The sequence below is a fragment of the Octopus sinensis genome, linkage group LG3 (genome assembly GCF_006345805.1).
Source record: "Octopus sinensis linkage group LG3, ASM634580v1, whole genome shotgun sequence".
NCBI classification, from domain to species: domain Eukaryota; kingdom Metazoa; phylum Mollusca; class Cephalopoda; order Octopoda; family Octopodidae; genus Octopus; species Octopus sinensis.
Window position 1 is genome coordinate 4648759 of NC_042999.1, and position 19017 is coordinate 4667775.

The window sequence follows — 19017 nt, forward strand, 5'->3', positions numbered from 1 at the left end:
ATTTACTTATTTATTTATTTGTTTGTTTGTTTGTTTGTTTATTTTACTCATTTATTTATTTACTGGCGATCCTTCGGTATAGGTACACACGTGACTTTATTTACATTTCTGAAAATAGGAGAAACCCTTTTTCTCCCACCCCTATATAAAAGAAATACTTTCTTGAAATGTATCCGGTACTTCCGGTACCTATACCGAAGTTACGCCTATTTACTTATTTATTTGTTTCTTTACTTATTTGTTTGTTTATTTACTTATTTGTTTATTTACTTATTTGTTTGTTTATTTATTTACTTATTTGTTTGCTTATTTACTTATTTGTTTATTTATTTACTTATTTGTTTGTTTATGTACTTATTTATTTATATGTTGTCCCGAAGAAGGAAATTATTGTCATGACACCAGTATTCTACATACAACGGGGTTGAAGTTGTCAAGAAACATGATTTTGTGAGATAATGGGTTCATGTGCACTACATCTCGACAATAGAGGGAACAGAATGGAGACATATAAAGTCAAATAAAGAAAGGCAGCAACGAAAGCTTGAAGTGGTGCACAGTTTACGGGATGAAACACAAAATGTCAGGAAAGTTAAACAGTAAAAGAGTCGTAAACAAGAAATGGTGCATATGCGAGTCAGAAGTTGTGTCAGCGAATTTTGGGAAGATGCAATCGTTCTTGCAGCTTTCAGCTGACGAAAGTAGTTTATTCCATACTTCGACAGTTCTGAGCGGGAAAAGAATATTTCTGAAAGCCACGGATGCTGCGCTGCTTTTTTACTTTTTTTTTTTTTTTTTCTGTCGAGGAGGCGGACATTTTTTAATAAACTCTCTAAAGAATTAATGTCTGAAGTTTTGAAAAATTAAAACACCTTCGATGGTCATAAATTTCCTTGTACTACTTAAGAAGAGTGGTCCCGGTGCGCGCACTCGCGCAGCCGCGCTAGCTAGTCGTGACTAGTCGATCCTATACCAACGACTTAGCGAAGTAAATAAAACAAAATAAATAATTTTTTTACACAAAGTAAATAATTTTTTTAAAACAAAGTAAATAAAACACAAAGTAAGGATCGACTAGTCACGACTAGCTAGCGCGAGTGCGCGCACCGGGACCACTCTTCCTAAGTAGTACCAACTTTCCTTAATTGTATCCAGAAAAATTTTAATTTCTTGATTTAAAAATAAATTACTTCTTAATAGACTTTGCCATCAATTTTTAGGTTCTTCGGCTATTACTACAAGAGCCATCACTACAAGAGTTGGAATGTTAATAACAAATTAAATCCACAAAACCCCCCTCTTTGGAGCCAATTCGATATAACAGGAATAAATGGGAACACTGACTTCCTCTTTTGGTCAAGAAGGAAGGCAGAGTCCATGACTTATACAAAGGTTCTGAGACTTGTGAATGGGAGGAGGATATACTCAAACTGGAGACCTGGCTTAAATGCTCTCTTGTAACGAATAGCTTCCTAGATTCTAAGCAAAGATTCAAAATTGAATCTACATTTTTCTACAAGTTCTTTTCCCATTGTTCGTGCACTTTACGAAATTTACAAGGGTCAACTTTCACCTTTAGTTAAGCTCTATTGTTTAAGTTAATACACTTGGGTTAAATAGAGTTCAAGGGAGATAAATTCATTACTTTCCATTATTTTCTGACCCACATCCAGCTTTCCAAACCCAAATTTGGTTCTTCCTTTTTTCTTTTGGCACCGACAGAGAAAACACTTTGTACAGCTCTTATCCTCTCTACTTGTCTAGACTCTCTTTCTCTTTCTCTCTCTCTCTCTCTCTCTCTCTCTCTCTCTCTCTCTCTCTCTCTCTCTCCTCTCTCTCTCTCTCTTTTCTTGTCTGTCTTCTAGCAGTCAACAAAAAGCAAATTTAACTACCTACAGAATGGATTTTAGTGCTGTGAATAATAATTGTACAACCTGAAAACATTGTATCTTAGACTGGAACAATGAAAATAAACGGCCATTTCAACCAATTCGTAATATTTTTCTTCCTCTCATTTTCATTGCCACATAGCATTGTTATACTCTTCTTGAACTAAAGATGCATAAAACCTTTTGCCAGGTCTCCATGGCATATAGTGGAGGCATGTGGCTTAGTGGTTAGGGTGTTGAACTCATGATCGTAAGGTTGTGGTTTCGATTCCTGGACTGGGCGATGCATTGTGTTCTTGAGCAAAACACTTCATTTCATGTTGCTCCAGTCCACTCAGCTGGCAAAATTGAATAATCCTGTGACTTTTAATTTCCAACAACCAAATCCACTCACAAGATTTTGGTCTGCCTGAAGCCAAGGTACCACACAGTGGGACTTGAACATGGAGCCATGTAGTCGGGAAGCAAGTGTCTTACCACACAGGTATGCCTATGCCTATTACAGTAAATTATTTTATGAAAATCTTGTCACATCCAATCACATCCTCCAGAAACATAAAATTGTTACAAACTGATGCCAAATTGAGTTCACTGATAGCCTCTTGTCTTAAATTTGCTTCCCAGTCAAATGATTTTGGATTCTGTCCCACTTTGAGGCACCTTGACCAGGTGTCTTTTACTGTCTGTTGCCAACTCTCATTTGTTTCCAGACAAAATAATATTTCCCCATGACCCGAAGGACCCAACACTCAGACTAGTACAGGAGTACATCCTCATAAATGAAACATCTCCATTACTAAATAGGATATATGTGTAGAAGGTAGTCATACCCCAATACCCACAGTTTATATAGACTGTTGGTAAGTAGAGTTGTTAGTAGGCTGTTATATAGATATGTGTGTGTGTGTGTATAGGTAAATGTAAGTAAACAGATAGATAAATAGACAGATAGGTACATAGGTAATACGGACAGACAAGCACATACACACATACATACACAAATGAAGAATGAAACACATGACCATATACAGACAAGGAGACATATGGAGACACACATCCATACATAACAGATGCACGTACGTAGTCACACAAACACATACACATAGACACACTCAAACATACACACACAAATTCACACACACATACGCAAACATGAACACACAAACACATGAATATGCAGAATACATACATGGAAACATACAAACATGCATGCATATATATGTGCATGCACACACACACATACATATATATATATACATATGTGTATACATATGCACTCTGACACACACACATGCACAAACAAACAAAAGGAACACAGCTCTGATAATGGACAGAGTCAACGACTATTGAAAAGGTTGCAAAATGCAATGAAAATAAAATAAGTAAATGAGAGGAAATCAAACCAGTGAGTGTGTTAATAAGGTATTAAAACAGAATGACTCTCCCCAGACACAATTATATATATATATATATATATATATATATAGATAGATAGATAGATAGATAGATAGATAGATAGATAGATAGATAGATAGATAGATACGAGCAAAACTCCCCCCCCCCTCCATCCAATTGACAGTGCTGAGTTGTAAAACATTTAAACCAAATTTTCTCAAAACAACTTGTCCCATAGGCCTCCCCTTTGAGAAAAACTGAGTTAACCTAAATTTGAGACACTAGCAAAAGAAGAAATAAAGATAGACTTTTCTTCTATTCCAAAGAAAAACGATTTTATTCCCACAAATATGCAACTGAAGAGTTTAAAGTACCAGAAATGATGAGGCTGTTGACTGGGAGAACACAAACATGGTTTAAACAGTAAGCTTGGCAGGAAAGAAATGTGCCTTTAAGCAGTACAAAAACAACAAAAAATGGAAGGTGCAGTTATGCACAGGCTAACAGAAGAAAAGCAGGACAAAAACGATGCATGCAAATGGGTTAGCTGGAGGTAAATCTAGATGGAAAAGCATCATGATTTTTTGCGCAAACTGCACGTGCATTTTTCTTGCATACACGTAGTATCGATCACCACAGCTGATATATTTGCACATACAAATGCACGTTCCCACGGCTCTATCGATCGCATTCTCACCTGGAATTGATTTTTGTAATTTTTTCAAGACTTATACATGCCGTGATACCGTCGGTATCTACATATCAAATTTGAGCGCAATCGGATGAAGGATGCCCGAGATCCTAGAAGACACACAGACAGACAGAACGGATTTTATATAATAGATATATATATATATATATATATAGTGAGAATTTACAAAAAAACAAAAGATGAACATGGGTGTATAAACAACAAACAGATATATTAGTTTAATGCTCGGGAAGTGAGAAAGTCTTTTACGTTTCGAGCCTATGCTCTTCAACAGACAGGAACACAAAAATAAATAGAGAGAGAAAACAGAATAAGGTTTAGTGGCTAGTGATCTATCATGGTGAATGCCGGACCATATATACTCTTTATTATTAAAGCTGCAAAAACATCACAAAAATTCACAAAAAACTGCTCCTCAGAGTTTCACGTTCCCATTCGTTGGGCAATTGTGACTGAGAATGGGGACAAGAATTAATGTTATATGTATGCATCACCATCAATGTGTTCGTTTAACGTCCAATTTCCATGCTGGCATGGGCTGGACGGTTTGACTGAGAACTAGCAAGCCGGGAGGCTGTACCAGGCTCCAATCTGATTTGGCATGGTTTCTACAGCTGGATACCCTTCCTAATGCCAACCACTTCAAGAGTGTAGTGGATGCTTTTTACATGCCACTGGCACAGGAGCCAGTGAAGCAGCACTGGCATCGACCATGCCCGAATAGTGCTTTTTACATTCCACCAGCATGGGTGCTAGTCAGGCGGCACTGGCCTCAGTTGGTGGCACTGGCATCGGTTAGCAGTACTGGAATCTGTTGGCAGCACTGACATCGTTTGGCAACAATGGCATCAGTCAGTGGCATTTGCTTCTATACAGTTTGCATTAATCAAATTCACTGGAACTACAGTGGAAGACACTTGCCCAAGGTGCTGCATAGTGGGATCGAACTTAGATCCACTTGGTTGCAAAGTAAACTTCTTAACCACACAGTTTCTCCTGCACCTATCAAGAGAAACATTTTTTTATCAATAAACCATACAGATTGATTTGCAGACAACAAGTACAAATTTATTTGAAACGGTGTCCATGAAAGTATTGATATGATGTTCATGAACAATGGTTGTTGACTGAAGGATTTAGTGTACAAAAACTGTATTTTATGAGCTATTTTTCAACGGTTTTAGTATGAGAATCAATACCATTGAGAATTATCTTTGAAACTGTCTAATCTATCTTCATATATTTGATTAAATAATAAAGGAAGATGGCAGTGTTGAATTTCACTTCTGAAATAGTTATAATCTTACATAATCCTAGAAGGAGGATATAAATTAACACCAAATTAAACAAAAAGCCAAAGACACCAATGATTTTTTTCTTTATAACTTATAAAGAAATTTTGCTCTACTTCCTCACCATTCTTAATCAAACAGAGAATAAAGCTGCTGGATTGAAACATTCACACGAGTTAAGTATCAAAATGGAAAAAATGAAACAAAAAAAACCACATACAGTAGAATATTTGCCATCTGTTTCAATTGATTTCCTCCTAACATGAAATCTCTTCATTGTCTTCAAATCAATCCATTCATGTAAAGAACAGATTTTAATGATTATTGATATTCAATGTCAGAATTGATTAACATGAGTATAATTAATAAGGGTGATTTCACAGCATTTCATTTGAGAAAAACAGAAGCTGAAACCAAAACTTTAATTAATTCCCAAGAATTATCATGTCAAGAATCTTACCAAAACATATCATTCTTGCTTTTATTGCAATCTTGTCCTCATCAGGTAAGATTTCTTTTGGTATTTTTTCTTCAACATCATTGTTAAACTATTTTCTTTTTTGAACAAATTCCGAAAAAAAACATAAAAAATATATCCCAAAACTACTGATATAAATGTTGAAATTATACTTAAAATCTATTTTTAAAAAGATTGTTATTTCCTTACGTGTGTGGTAAGAAGAGCTTGCTTCTCAACCACATGGTTCCGGGTTCAGTCCCACTACATGGCACCTTGGAAAAGTATCTTCTATTATAGCCTTGGCCATGACCAAAGACTTGTGAGTAAATTTGGTAGACAGAAATGGAAAGAATCCCTTTATATATATATATATATATATACTAGAAAGTAATACATTTGTAAAGCAGTATTTTCTATTGAAAACTTTTTCACTGTTCTCATTCTGTTAATGGCTAAGTGTTCCATATATATATATATATATATATATATATAGGGGGTGGTTGTGTTTGTCTCCACCACTGCTTGACAACCAGTGCCACTGTTGGTGTGTTTACATCCCAGTAACCTAGCAGTTCAGCAAAAGAGACCAATAGAATAAATACCAGGTTTGAAAAAATTAAGTCCTGGTGTCAATTCAATCAACAAAAAAGTTCTTCAAAGCGGTGCTCCAGCATAGCCACAGGCTAGTGACTGGAACAAGTTAAAGGATAAATAATTTGCTTTTGATATTTGAACTTGAAGTAGATAAGGCTATAAATAACAGCATGTATATATCAGATTATAGAACCCCTTTTGGATAGAAAAAAAGTCAAAGCCTGCCAGTGGGACTTGCCCCCATATCTCTTGTAAACATGAGAGATGTTCTACCATTGGCTCAAAGCATCCCTTCAAATTTCCCTGTGTTTTAGAAACTTTCTTCTTACCACCAATAATTGTCTGTTGTTGACATCATAAGAACGTAGAAAATCTGAACTCATAAAACACGAATTTATCTTCATAGATTCTTATGACATTATTTCATTTTTTCCCCTTTTTTTTCTATTACTTTTTCTTTTTAATCCCCGCCCACCTTTTGTAGATCAATTATCATTTGTTTAATTCCCATATCTATATAGTTGATCCTTCACCAACACCATCTCAATAAAACAATAGAATTAGGGATCTCCCAGCTTAATAAAAGCAGGAAAAGATTAAATAGAAATATGATAATCTTAATCCACCTAAATTTATCAAAATCCAACTTTATTTAATTAAAAATAGTGCATGAAATTATATTTAACCCTTCCATTACCATATTTTTGTTGAAACACTCTAGGTTTGTTTTAATTAATATTCAATGTGAGAGCAAATGAAATTAAGCATTAACTAATATGCATCTATCAGTTATGGTCACCTTATTCTGTAAAAATGGTAAATAGTTCTGGTACTTTTCTACTCAAGGCAAAAGGCCTGAAATTTTGGGGGAGGGGGCCAGTCCATTAGATCGACCCCAGCACGCAACTGGTATCTAATTTTTCAACCCTGAAAGGATGAAAGACAAAGTTGACCTTGGTGGAATTGGAACTCAGAATATAAAGACAGACGAAATACCGCTAAGCATTTCGCCCAGTGTGCTAACGTGGCTGAAACCACCTCTGGCTCTGTAGTACAAATGTCTTGTTTTCATAGGTTCTAAATTAAAATCTTCCACTAAACCTTAGTCACAATTTATGTTCCTAACACTGTTTGCTTCCCAGCCACATGGTTCTAGGTTCAATCCCACCTTGAGCAAGTATTTTCTATTATAGCTTTGGGCCAACCAAAGAAGCCCATCATATATATGTGCGTGTGTCTATGTTTTTCCTCACCACTGCTTAACAACTGGTGTTGGTGTGTTTACATCCCTGTTTGGCACGAGGGACCTCTTGAATAAGTACCAGGTTTAAAAATTAAGTACTGGGGTTGATTGGTTCAACTAAAATTCTTCAAGGTGATGCCCCAGCATGGCCATAGTCTGATGATTGAAACAGCTAAAGAATAAAAAAGCTAATAATAGCCGGTTGGTTGGTTGATTTCTCTAGTCAGATTTTACATCATATAGAGAGGGAGAGAGAATAAAAAAGATATACAGGCAGAGTTAACATAAGTAAGAGAGTTCTATACTAAGCTTGGTGGCAGGCAATGAGTAAGAGAATGCCCTTCACACGCATACACACACATTGAAAGAGAAAAAGCGATAGAGACAGACAAAGAGAAGAAAGAGTAAATACCAGAGTAATTATGGGAGAAGTTATACAAATGAGAAATTTGCTTTATTTAATTTTATTTTAAGGTAAAAAGCATTTTTCTTTTGAATATCAGCATTCATTTTAGTGCTTTTTTTTTTATAAGTACCAAGAGATTTGATAAAAGTTAGATTATGCACACAATGTTTCCAGATATCAATCCAAGGGTGGTAAAAGTATTCTTCCAAAGTCCATATAATGAGTATCACTTTAGTAATAACATATTTGATAACAGAATGATATGCATTTCTCTCATTATCATAATCATCGTGTAACTTCCATTTTCCATGCTGGCATGGGTTGAATGGTTTGACAGGAGCTGATAATGCCAGGGCTGCACCAGTTTCCAGAGTCTGTTTTGGGCTTGGTTTCTACCACTTGAAGCCCTTTCTAGTGCCAACCACTTTACAGAGTGTACTGAGTGATTTTCATGTGACACCAGCACCTGTGTCTTTTAGATGGCACTATCACCACTGCTTTTTATGTGACACCATACCAGTGCCTTTTACTTGGTACTATTACCACTGCTTTCTATGTGACACCATCACCAGTGCCTTTTAGGTGGCACTATCACCAGTGCCTTTTACTTGGTACTATTACCACTGCTTTTTATGTAACACCTTTTACATGGCACCAGCACCGGTGTTTTTTAGGTGACACTATCACTAGTAACTTATAGGTGGTACTATCACCACTGCTTTTTATATGGCACCAGCACCATTGCTTTTCATGTAGCACCAGCACCAACATCAGTGCTTTTTACATAGTATGTTAGTTTTGCGATATCATTTCTGTTGTGGTGGGCAGGTCTTCTCAACTACAACAATACACCACAGATCTCAGTCCCCTGTCGTCTCCTTCATAAGACTCAGTATTTTGAGATCAGTCTTCAATAATTCATAATAATAAAATCAAATGGAAATTGTAGTTGTGATACCAGTGCTGGTGACATGTAAAAAGATCCATCTGAACGTGGCCGTTGCCAGCACCGCCTTGACTGGCCTCCGTGCCGGTGGCACATAAAAAGCACCAACCGATCGTGGCCATTGCCAGCCTCGCCTGGCACGTAAAAAGCACCCACTACACTCACGGAATGGTTGGCGTTAGGAAGGGCATCCAGCTGTAGAAACACTGCCAGATCAGACTGGAGCCTGGTGCAGCCTTCTGGCTTCCCAGACTCCGGTTAAACCGTCCAACCCATGCTAGCATGGAAAACGGATGTTAAACGATGATGATGATGATGAATTAAAAAAATTTCAATACATATAAAAAAGTGAGTAAATTATAAACAAAGAAGTCAGTCGTTATAAATGGTAAAGATCTACAAGACAACACTTGACTTGGGTTTGTGAAAAATTGTTAAATATCTTCAATCACAGATTTTTCTACGTCTATTATTATCCTATCTCTATCAGACATGATACAGTTTCAAAATTTCACCTGAAAGGTGATATCTAAACTTATATAGAATCCACTGATTGCACCTGTCATTTCTCTCACCTGGTCATCAGCAATGAAGACTTGTAATTACTCTGGCTCAAGATCTCTTATTATTCCTCTTGGGTCATCTATTGTCACAAACCATTTTATGAACTCTTTCAGTTACCAGCAGATATTTGAGTATCTGTTGTCCTGCCATGACGATCACATCTATCTCTCAATGAAGTCAATGTCCTTGTAGACTTCAGGCACCCCCTCTTATCTCTCTTATACTCTCCCCAATCCTACTCTACTTGGTAGAAAGTGAATCATTTGTTATTCTGAACTATCTACAGCAGTTTAACACCTTCACCTATTTCTATCGTTCACCAACATAACAACTTGCCAAATCATTATCATCATCATCATCGTTTAACATTCGTTTTCCATGCTGGCATGGGTTGGATGGTTCGACCGGGGTCTGGGAAGCCAGGAGGCTGCACCAGGCTCCAGTCTGGTCTAGCAGTGTTTCTACAGCTGGATGCCCTTCCTAATGCCAACCACTCTGTGAGTGTGGTGGGTGCTTTTCACATGCCACCGGCGCAGGGTTCAGAGGAGACTGGCAACAGCCACGATCAGTTGGTGCTTTTTACATGCCACCGGCACGGAGGCCAATCAAGGTGGCGCTGGCATCCACCACATTCAGATGGAGTTTTTTACATACCACCGGCACGGTTATCACAACTACAATTTCCATTTGATTTTTATTTTGATATTGATGTTGATGTACTTGACTCAATAGGTCTCCTCAAGCACAGCAGGTGACCCTACAATCCAAGGTAAGCACAGCAGCTGTCCTGTGAGCCATGAATTCACTTCATTTGTCTGACTTTTTTGTAAGATGTCTGTGTTTTGAAGCATCATATTTCCCAGCTTCAGACTTAGGCTGCATACTCAACCAATTAGATCAATTGGTGAGCTGAAATCTTATTACCAAATGGTCTATAGAAGGTTCTAGAACTTCTGAGCAAAAGGTGAATGAATTCAACTTTAGGCAGAGCTATCACAAGTATATGTGGGTCATGTTGCCTGCCCCCATATGATAGTCTCTCATCTCTCTCACCTGTTCTTGCTTGATTTAATTGACCATCACTGATTACAAAATTAGTATTACATCTCAGTATATATTTGCATTAACCAAATGATTACATCATCGTCATCATCATCATCATCATCATAATTTAATGTCTGCTTTTCCATGTTTGCATGGGTTGTATGGGTTTTAGTGAGGCAGATTTCTCTATGGCCAAATGCTTTCCCTGCCGACAACCAACTATTATTACTTGTTTTCAAACAAGGAATATTTCTGTATGAGCAAGCAAGCTTTTTGTAGAAACAAACAACAATGTTTATGTGACAGTGATGCTTATTTTCAATCACCACATGACATCTAGACAAAGGAAAACACACACACACACATATATGTATATATACATACATATATATAAAAGTAAATAAATGGCACAACGAAGCACCGATATTTACTGGAAAATAGCAATCGTAATAAATACGACGCTATTGTATAGCTTCACTGTGTATATACTAGTAAAGACGTGTGTGTGCAACAAACATATATATTATCATCTCATCATCATCATCATTTAACATCTGCTTTCCATGCTAGCATGGGTTGGACGATTTGACTGAGTTCTGGTGAGCCAGATGGCTGCACCAGGCTCCAATCTTGATCTCGCAGAGCTTCTACAGCTGGATGCCCTTCCTAACGCCAACCACTCCGAGAGTGTAGTGGGTGCTTTTTATGTGCCACTGGCATGAGGGCCAGTCTGGTGGTACTGGCAATGGCTATGTCCAAATAGTGTTTTCTACATTCCACCTACTGCACAGGAGCCAGTCCAGCAGCACTGGCAACGACCTTGCTATATATATATATATATATATATACAATGAGTTTTTATCATTTTCCATCTACCAAGGCTTTGATCAGCCTGAGTCCATAGTAGATATCACTTCCCCAATGTGCCATACGGTGGGACTGAACCTGAACCCGCATAACTGGGAAGGGAGATCCTCAATGAGCACCCCACCACAGAGAATATAGTTCCCAGGGAGATTCAGCATGATACAGAATGTGACAACACTGGCCCCTTTGAACTCCAGGTATTATTCATTTTTGCCAGCTGAGTGGACTGGAGCAAAGTGAAATGAAGTACCTTGCTCAAGGACACAACATACTACTGGGATTCAAACTCACAATCTTATGATCAGAAGCCAAACACCCTAACCATTAAGCCACTGGGGCTGGTGGCATAAACTACGACCTCTCCCCACATAATTACTGGCTTTGTGTCAAAATCAGAAACCTTATTAAGAACATATTAGTAATCCTCAGATAAAAATAAACTAATTTCATTCATCATCATCATCATCGCTTAACGTCCGCTTTCCATGCTAGCATGGGTTGGACGATTTTGACAGAGGGCTGGCGAACCAGATGGCTGCACCAGGCTCCAATCTGATCTGGCACAGTTTCTACAGCTGGATGCCCTTCATAACTGTAGAAACTCTGCCAGATCTACAGTTAGGAAGGGCATCCTGCCATTAGTTTTATATCCTTCTATGTGTTTGATATACAGGTTTCACAAAGCGGGGATAGACACAACTGTCTTCACACGACATGATTCAAATTACTCCACTAAACCCGATACTCCAATAAATACAAACACCCAACAATCTCAGTGACTTCCTACAACTGTTACAAACTCTCAACAACTCCTACCACTGTTCTCTCATCTCAACCAATATGTTACTCTCTATAAGAGTTCGGCTAGGCCATTCTTCCAATTGAACAGGGGTGTCAATGACTCTTGCCATAACAGTCAGTGAATGTTTTCTAGATACAAATAGCAATGATAACAGAATATTTTCTATTTATTAAAATATATTTTCAGATCAACTTAACTTTCATATTTAATTTATCTCGGTGCAGTCCAACTGGAGTGGCATGTCATTGTCTTTTCCTGGTTGGTATAACACATTAATGTTTCAGATAAGAAATATTTATGCCTTTCTTAAGAGTAATTAGTGTGATAATTAAAACAAAAATAAATTAACAGATATTGTTGACATCATAAGAATATTATAAACCTCTGAGAGAATGTAAGATAATTCTTTTGTTTTTTGAACAGTAGATCTTGAAGCAGACAAAGCCATGAATAATCCTTTTGTCTATTGGCAAAACGCCTGAGGTTTTGGGTGAGTTGGGAGTCAGTTGATTATATTGAGTCTATCTACCCTGAAAGGATGAAAGGCAAAGTCAACCACTGCAGAAATGTAACACACCTTTTCAAACTCCATCTGTCTAACACCCGTGGACATGTTAACAACGTCAGAAAACAACACAGCTCCCATGACTTTCAGAAACATTTGTTCATGCTAAGAGTTGCTGAAGCATGGAACAAACTGCCGGCATCAGTTGTTAGTTGTCGGAGCACTGCATCCTTCAAAACTTCCATGCTTCCTGATATTCGCCAACACTACACCTGGTGTTCTCCCCTCCATACACACACAAGCATGTATCTGACTCATACACTGTTCACTTTCCAGACATTTGTACATTACTGCATATGCTTTACACGCACTTTTGACAAGTTGTGGGGCACCTGGGGATCATCATCATAGGATTTATATCCATGTGAGATATTTGCACTTGTCGGGTGCTTCACACATTTCCCTAAGCTATGGACACATAAGAGATGCAGCAATGTCAAAGGAAAGCTAACTAGGAAGATGGTTTTTGTATGTGGCAGATGCTCAGGAACAATAAACACTGAAAATGCTCTGAGACCAACTTCCGTCACTTTCCAGGGAGAAAAACTAGAAATAGTTGATAGTTTCCGTTACCTAGGTGACCAAGTCAGCAGCGGGGCGGGTGTGCTGAAAGTGTAACTGCTAGAGTAAGAATAGCTTGGGCAAAGTTCAGAGAGCTCTTACCCCTGCTGGTGACAAAAGGCCTCTCGCACAGAGGGAAAGGCAGACTGTATGATGCGTGTGTACGAACAGCCATGCTACATGGCAGTGAAACATGGGCCGTGACTGCTGAGGATATGCGTAAGCTCGCAAGAAATGAAGCCAGTATGCTCCGATGGATGTGTAATGTCAGTGTTCATAATCGACAGAGTGTAAGTACCTTGAGAGAAAAGCTGGACCTAAGAAGCATCAGTTGTGGTGTGCAAGAGAGACGATTGCGCTGGTATGGTCATGTGGCGAGAATGGATGAAGATAGTTGTGTAAAAAAGTGCCACACCCTAGCGGTTGAGGGAACCTGTGGAAGAGGCAGACCCAGGAAAACCTGGGACGAGGTGGTGAAGCACGACCTTCGAACTTTAGGTCTCACTGAGGAAATGACTAGAGACCGAGTCCTATGGAAGTGTGCTGTGCACGAGAAGACCCGGCAGGACAAGTGAGTCCATAACCCGTGGCCTTCTACTTGGGATGGAGCCAGCCTACGTATGCATACCTTCCCTTCTTGGGACACAAAACTCTACTTGTGAAGACCTGTTGAGGCAAGTGAGGATCAGAATCGAAATCGATCAATGGAAATTGCAGATGTGTTACCAGTGCCGGTGGCATGTAAGAGAACCTTCCGTTTCGCGACCGTTGCCAGCACCGCCCCGTTTCGTGTCCGTTGCCAGCCTCGCCTGGCCCTTGTGCCGGTGGCACATAAAAAGCACCATCCGTTCGTGGCCGTTTGCCAGCTCTGTCTGGCACCTGTGCGGGTGGCACGTAAAAAGCACCCACTACACTCACGGAGTGGTTGGCGTTAGGAAGGGCATCCAGCCGTAGAAACACTGCCAGATTTGACTGGGCCTGATGAAGCCTTCTGGCTTCACAGACCCCAGTAGAACCGTCCAACCCATGCTAGCATGGAAAACGGACGCTAAACGATGATGATGATGATGATGATAGTTGTGTTCTTAGGGCAGCGAATGAGCAGAATTGTTAGCATGCCGGTCAAATGTCCAACGGCATTTTGTCCATCTTTATGCTCTGATTTCGAATTCTACCAAGGTTAACTTTGCTATACATCCTTTCAGGGTCAATAAAACAAGTACCAGTTGAGCACTGGGGTCAATCTAATGATCTTAGCCCACAACATGAAATTTTAGTCCTCGTGCCAAAATTTGAAACCAAGGTGGCAAGTTGGCAGAATCATTAGCACGCCGGGCGAAATGCTTAGCGGCATTTTGTCTGCCATTACGTTCTGAGTTCAAATTCCACCGAGGTTGACTTTGTCTGTCATCCTTTCAGGGTCGATAAATAAAGTACCAGTTATGCACTGGGGTCGATGTAATCGACTTAATACCTTTGTCTGTCCTTCATTGTCCCCTCTATGTTTAGCCCCTTGTGGGCAATAAAGAAATAAGAATCATTAGCATGCCAGACAAAATACTTTGAGGCATTTCATCCTTTATGTCCTGAGTTCAATTCTGATGAGGTCGACTTTGGCTTTCACCCTTTCAGTGCCAATAAAATAAGTACCTATTCCCCCGAAATTGTCGGCCTTGCACTAAAATTTGAAACCAATATCTATGGATATAACTGAAATTTGGAACTGTGCCACAGGTCTAGTTGGCTGGGGATTAACAGTCTTGCTCTATTGCAGTGGCTCTCAACTAGGGTCCATGTGACCCCTGAGGATTCATATAAGATTTTTGTAATCATCTTTGTAATCGACTAGCCCTCCACTTTAAACTTTCAACCCTTGTATCTATAGAAGAAAGGATTATTATTATTATTATTATTATTATATTATCATTATTATTATTATTATTATTATTATTATTATTGAGTGAGAGAGTAGTGCATGCCATCAAAGTGACACTGGGGTAAAATATACAAAGCCCAGTATACCCATCATGACTACCCGTCTGATAAGGGTACACCAGGCACATGCATCACAACCATATGTGCATGACATGGTGATCTCATATCAAGATAAACAGCGCATGACCTTGCAGGTGGAGCCCAATTAGAATTTTCTTCTGATTGAGTAGTCCATCCTGCTCAAAAGGTCCCTGAATACGGGTTGTTTAAGGATGTTGGATGAAACACCCATGTTTCCAAAGATGAATTATCCAAACCTCTAGGAATTCCTTTCAACACATGGCTATGATGCTCCCCCACTACTTCTGCTCGTGATCAGAGATGCACATATTGTCAGCCACTAAGGGACATGCTCAACTGGTTACGGTCAAACAACTGACAAGCAAATCTGTGGTATTGAGCAGAATATTTGCTGTAGCCCATCATTTATGCCGAGACAAAACAATGTACATGATAACACTTCTATTATTATTATGATTACTGTTGTTGTTGTTATTATTATTATTATTTTTATTGTCAGGCTTGCATCCTTATTCTTTGAAACTTCAAAAGACTCTGAATAACCTTCTGCTCGGCAAGGTGTATCGCTGCTACAGTAGCACTACCTGGAAAATAGCTACAATGGTGTGTGCCCAAAATGGTCAAAACCTGGTCCAGTTACTGACTAAAGATGAACATAACTGGTTAGTAGACAGAGTGAAATGTAAGTATTGAAATTTTTGGTAAAATTTAAAGAGCGAGAATTTAGGAATGATGAAGAGGTTGGTCTTAAACCAAGGAAACGGATTAAGACTACCACTCAAGTACAGCCATATCTGAACTTACATTAGATTCATGAATGAACTTATTGTACACAGTGCTGCTCAGGGCCACTAAAACTCATTAGAAAAAAAAGAAACTGTATGAACAGTACATAAAATATGCACAGGAAGTGAACAGGCATAGGAGTAGCTGTGTGGTAAGTAGCTTGCTTATGAACCACATGGTTCCGGGTTCAGTCCTACTGTGTGGCACCTTGGGCAAGTGTCTTCTACTATAGGCTCGGGCTGACCAAAGCCTCGTGAGAGGCTGTCGTATATACATATATATATAAAACTGAGATTGTGTGTCTGTCTGTCTTTTTAACTTTTTGCCTAGGGCGAGCCCACAGCAATATCATATCTTCTCCACTACGATTCCCTAAAACTTGAGAACTACACAACCAATTTCATTCAAATTTTACACATGCCTTACTTAGGGTCCATGTAGTTTCATGGGCAAAAAAATGTTCAACTTCTTGCCTAGAGCGAGCCTATAGCAATATCATATCTTCTCCACTATTTCAGTATTATGTGTTAAAAGTGAAACAAAAACATTTCTCTATTTTATGTCAGATACTTTCACTTTAACAATAAAAATTAGAGATAATAATAACAATTGAATTATATGTAGAAAGTAATAATTAAAATCAAACTAAAGTATAATATAATCGTAACATAACAAAAGTAAAAATAGCAATTGGTATAAAATTGAACTTGAATAAGTGGTTTCACATGAATGGGAATAAATTAAAAATAAAATTAGTGTGCAGAAATGGAATAGTCCAGATGGAGCTGTGCACATACCGTTTACCATGGCTTTTACATTAGATTATCTGCTAATTAGCTAGCATTAAGTATTTATATGAAGTTTGGCTGTATGTAATGTCTGTTTTCTCGAACAGCCGCTTCTACTGAGTACTGCTGTTGGTTTATTTCTTATACATAAAGGACTATAGCTTCAACTGCGTACTGCATTTTGATTCACCGTAAGGTTTGTTGTTATTATTATTACTGTTTAACTATTGTTATCATGTTTGTTGGTTCCTCGTAAAGGAAACGTTATTGTGTTGCATTTGTTAAATAATTGTAACCCTCCCCCTTTGGAAGAAGGAGCTTTGGTTATTGTTTAAAAATTGAATTGTGTCCCTGTTTGGGGAAATTGACAATATTTTCACCATTTACGCGGAAGCATTTTTGTTAGAATGCCTTCGATAGAAGAAAGTCCAAAAATGAATTTTGCTGCAGCCGTTGGTGGGCACGAACTCATTAAAATTAAAATGGAAGAAATACAAACCTATTTTGGATTGATCACTGACAAAGACGGTGAATCTAGGATAACACCACTAAACGAAATAAAAAATTAAATTAAAGAAAAGACTATTGTCTATAAAGTATACAATGTAGAGGGAAAAAAAGATTTGAACACCTGGAGGAAAGCACCATCGAAAAGTGTCTTGGTGTGACTATGAAAGATATCTAACCAGAGGCGGTAAATTCGCCACAATAGAAGCAAGGTTCGAGTCAACAGAGCATGCAAGGGGGTACTTGACTCGAACCTTGCAAAGGGGAAATATTTTATTTTTACCTTTATATCTGGGACGCAGGACGTCCTGGATAAAAATTAGAAATGTCCCCCCAGAAGTAGAGGTAGGCTGGATTGTAGCCACACTTCTATACAAGAGGGAGGACAAGATACAATTGATCGAAATTGCAAGAGACGGGCCTACAATTCCAGTCTGTTATATATTTTGAGTATTGTTATTACTAGTGATATCAAGATATAACTTTGTATTTTGTATTTTATGTATAGATGTATATATATAGATGTACATGTAATATGTACACATATATATACACATATATACATGCACTAGCACTATAACCCGGCAATGATGGGTCATAATGCTAGTATGTATATATATGTATGTGTGTGTATGTGTTTGTGTGTCTGTGTTTGTCCCCACCAACATCGCTTGACAACCGATGCTGGTGTATTTACATCCCTGTAACTTAGCAGTTCGGCAAAAGAGCCTGATAGAATAAGTACTAGGCTTACAAAGAATAAGTCCTGGGGTCGATTTGCTCGATTAAAGGCGGTACTCCAGCATGACCACAGTCAAATGACTGAAACAAATAAAAGAGGGTAAAGTGAGAGTGAATAAGTCTTAGATTAAAAAAGAAAAAAAGGATGAGGAAACGAGGGTGGGGGGGGAATCAGGAAGCATGGAAGTTTTGAACCAAATCCGATGACTGGCACCCATGCCAGTGGAGCGCTAGCAGCTCCATCCAAGCAGGATCACTGCCTGAGCAGCTGTCTGGCACGTAAAGAGCACCATTTGAGCGTGATCGTTGTCAGCGTCACCTCACTGGCACTTGTGCTGGTGGCACGTGAACAAAACATTCGAGCAAGATCATTGCCAGTGCTGCTGGAGTGACTCCTGTGCAGGTGGCACGTAAAAAATAACATTTTCGAGCGTGGCCATTGCCAGTACCGCCAGACTGGTCCTCGTGCCGGTGGCACTTTATAAGCACCCACTACACTCTCAGAGTGGTTGGCGTTAGGAAGGGCATCCAGCTGTAGAAACTCTGCCAGATCAGATTGGAGCCTGGTGCAGCCATCTGGTTCGCCAGCCCTCAGTCAAATCGTCCAACCCATGCTAGCATGGAAAGCGGACATTAAACGATGATGATGATGATGATGTAGTGTCTTGACTGCTAACATTTGAAGCTGGTAGTTTATTCGATGGTTCAGCAATTCTGAGTGTGAAAAATATTTCTGAAAGCCATGGGTGCTGTGTTGTGCTTTGATTTTGTAAGCCTGTCCATAAGTGTTAGACGTATGGAATTCAAAAGTAATTCAATAAGTAAGTAGTATGAAGACT

General features: G+C 38.7%; 1 protein-coding gene across 1 annotated transcript in view; it reads left to right on the forward strand.

Annotated features, from left to right (window-relative positions):
* Positions 1-5691: 5691 nt before the first annotated feature.
* Positions 5692-19017, forward strand: part of LOC115209117 — a 44348-nt gene continuing 31022 nt past the window's right edge. The window contains exons 1-2 of the mRNA XM_029777249.2: positions 5692-5793; positions 15856-16038. Coding sequence (XP_029633109.1) covers positions 5733-5793; positions 15856-16038 — 244 coding nt within the window. The 5' untranslated portion in view covers positions 5692-5732. The remainder of the gene's footprint in view (positions 5794-15855; positions 16039-19017) is intronic.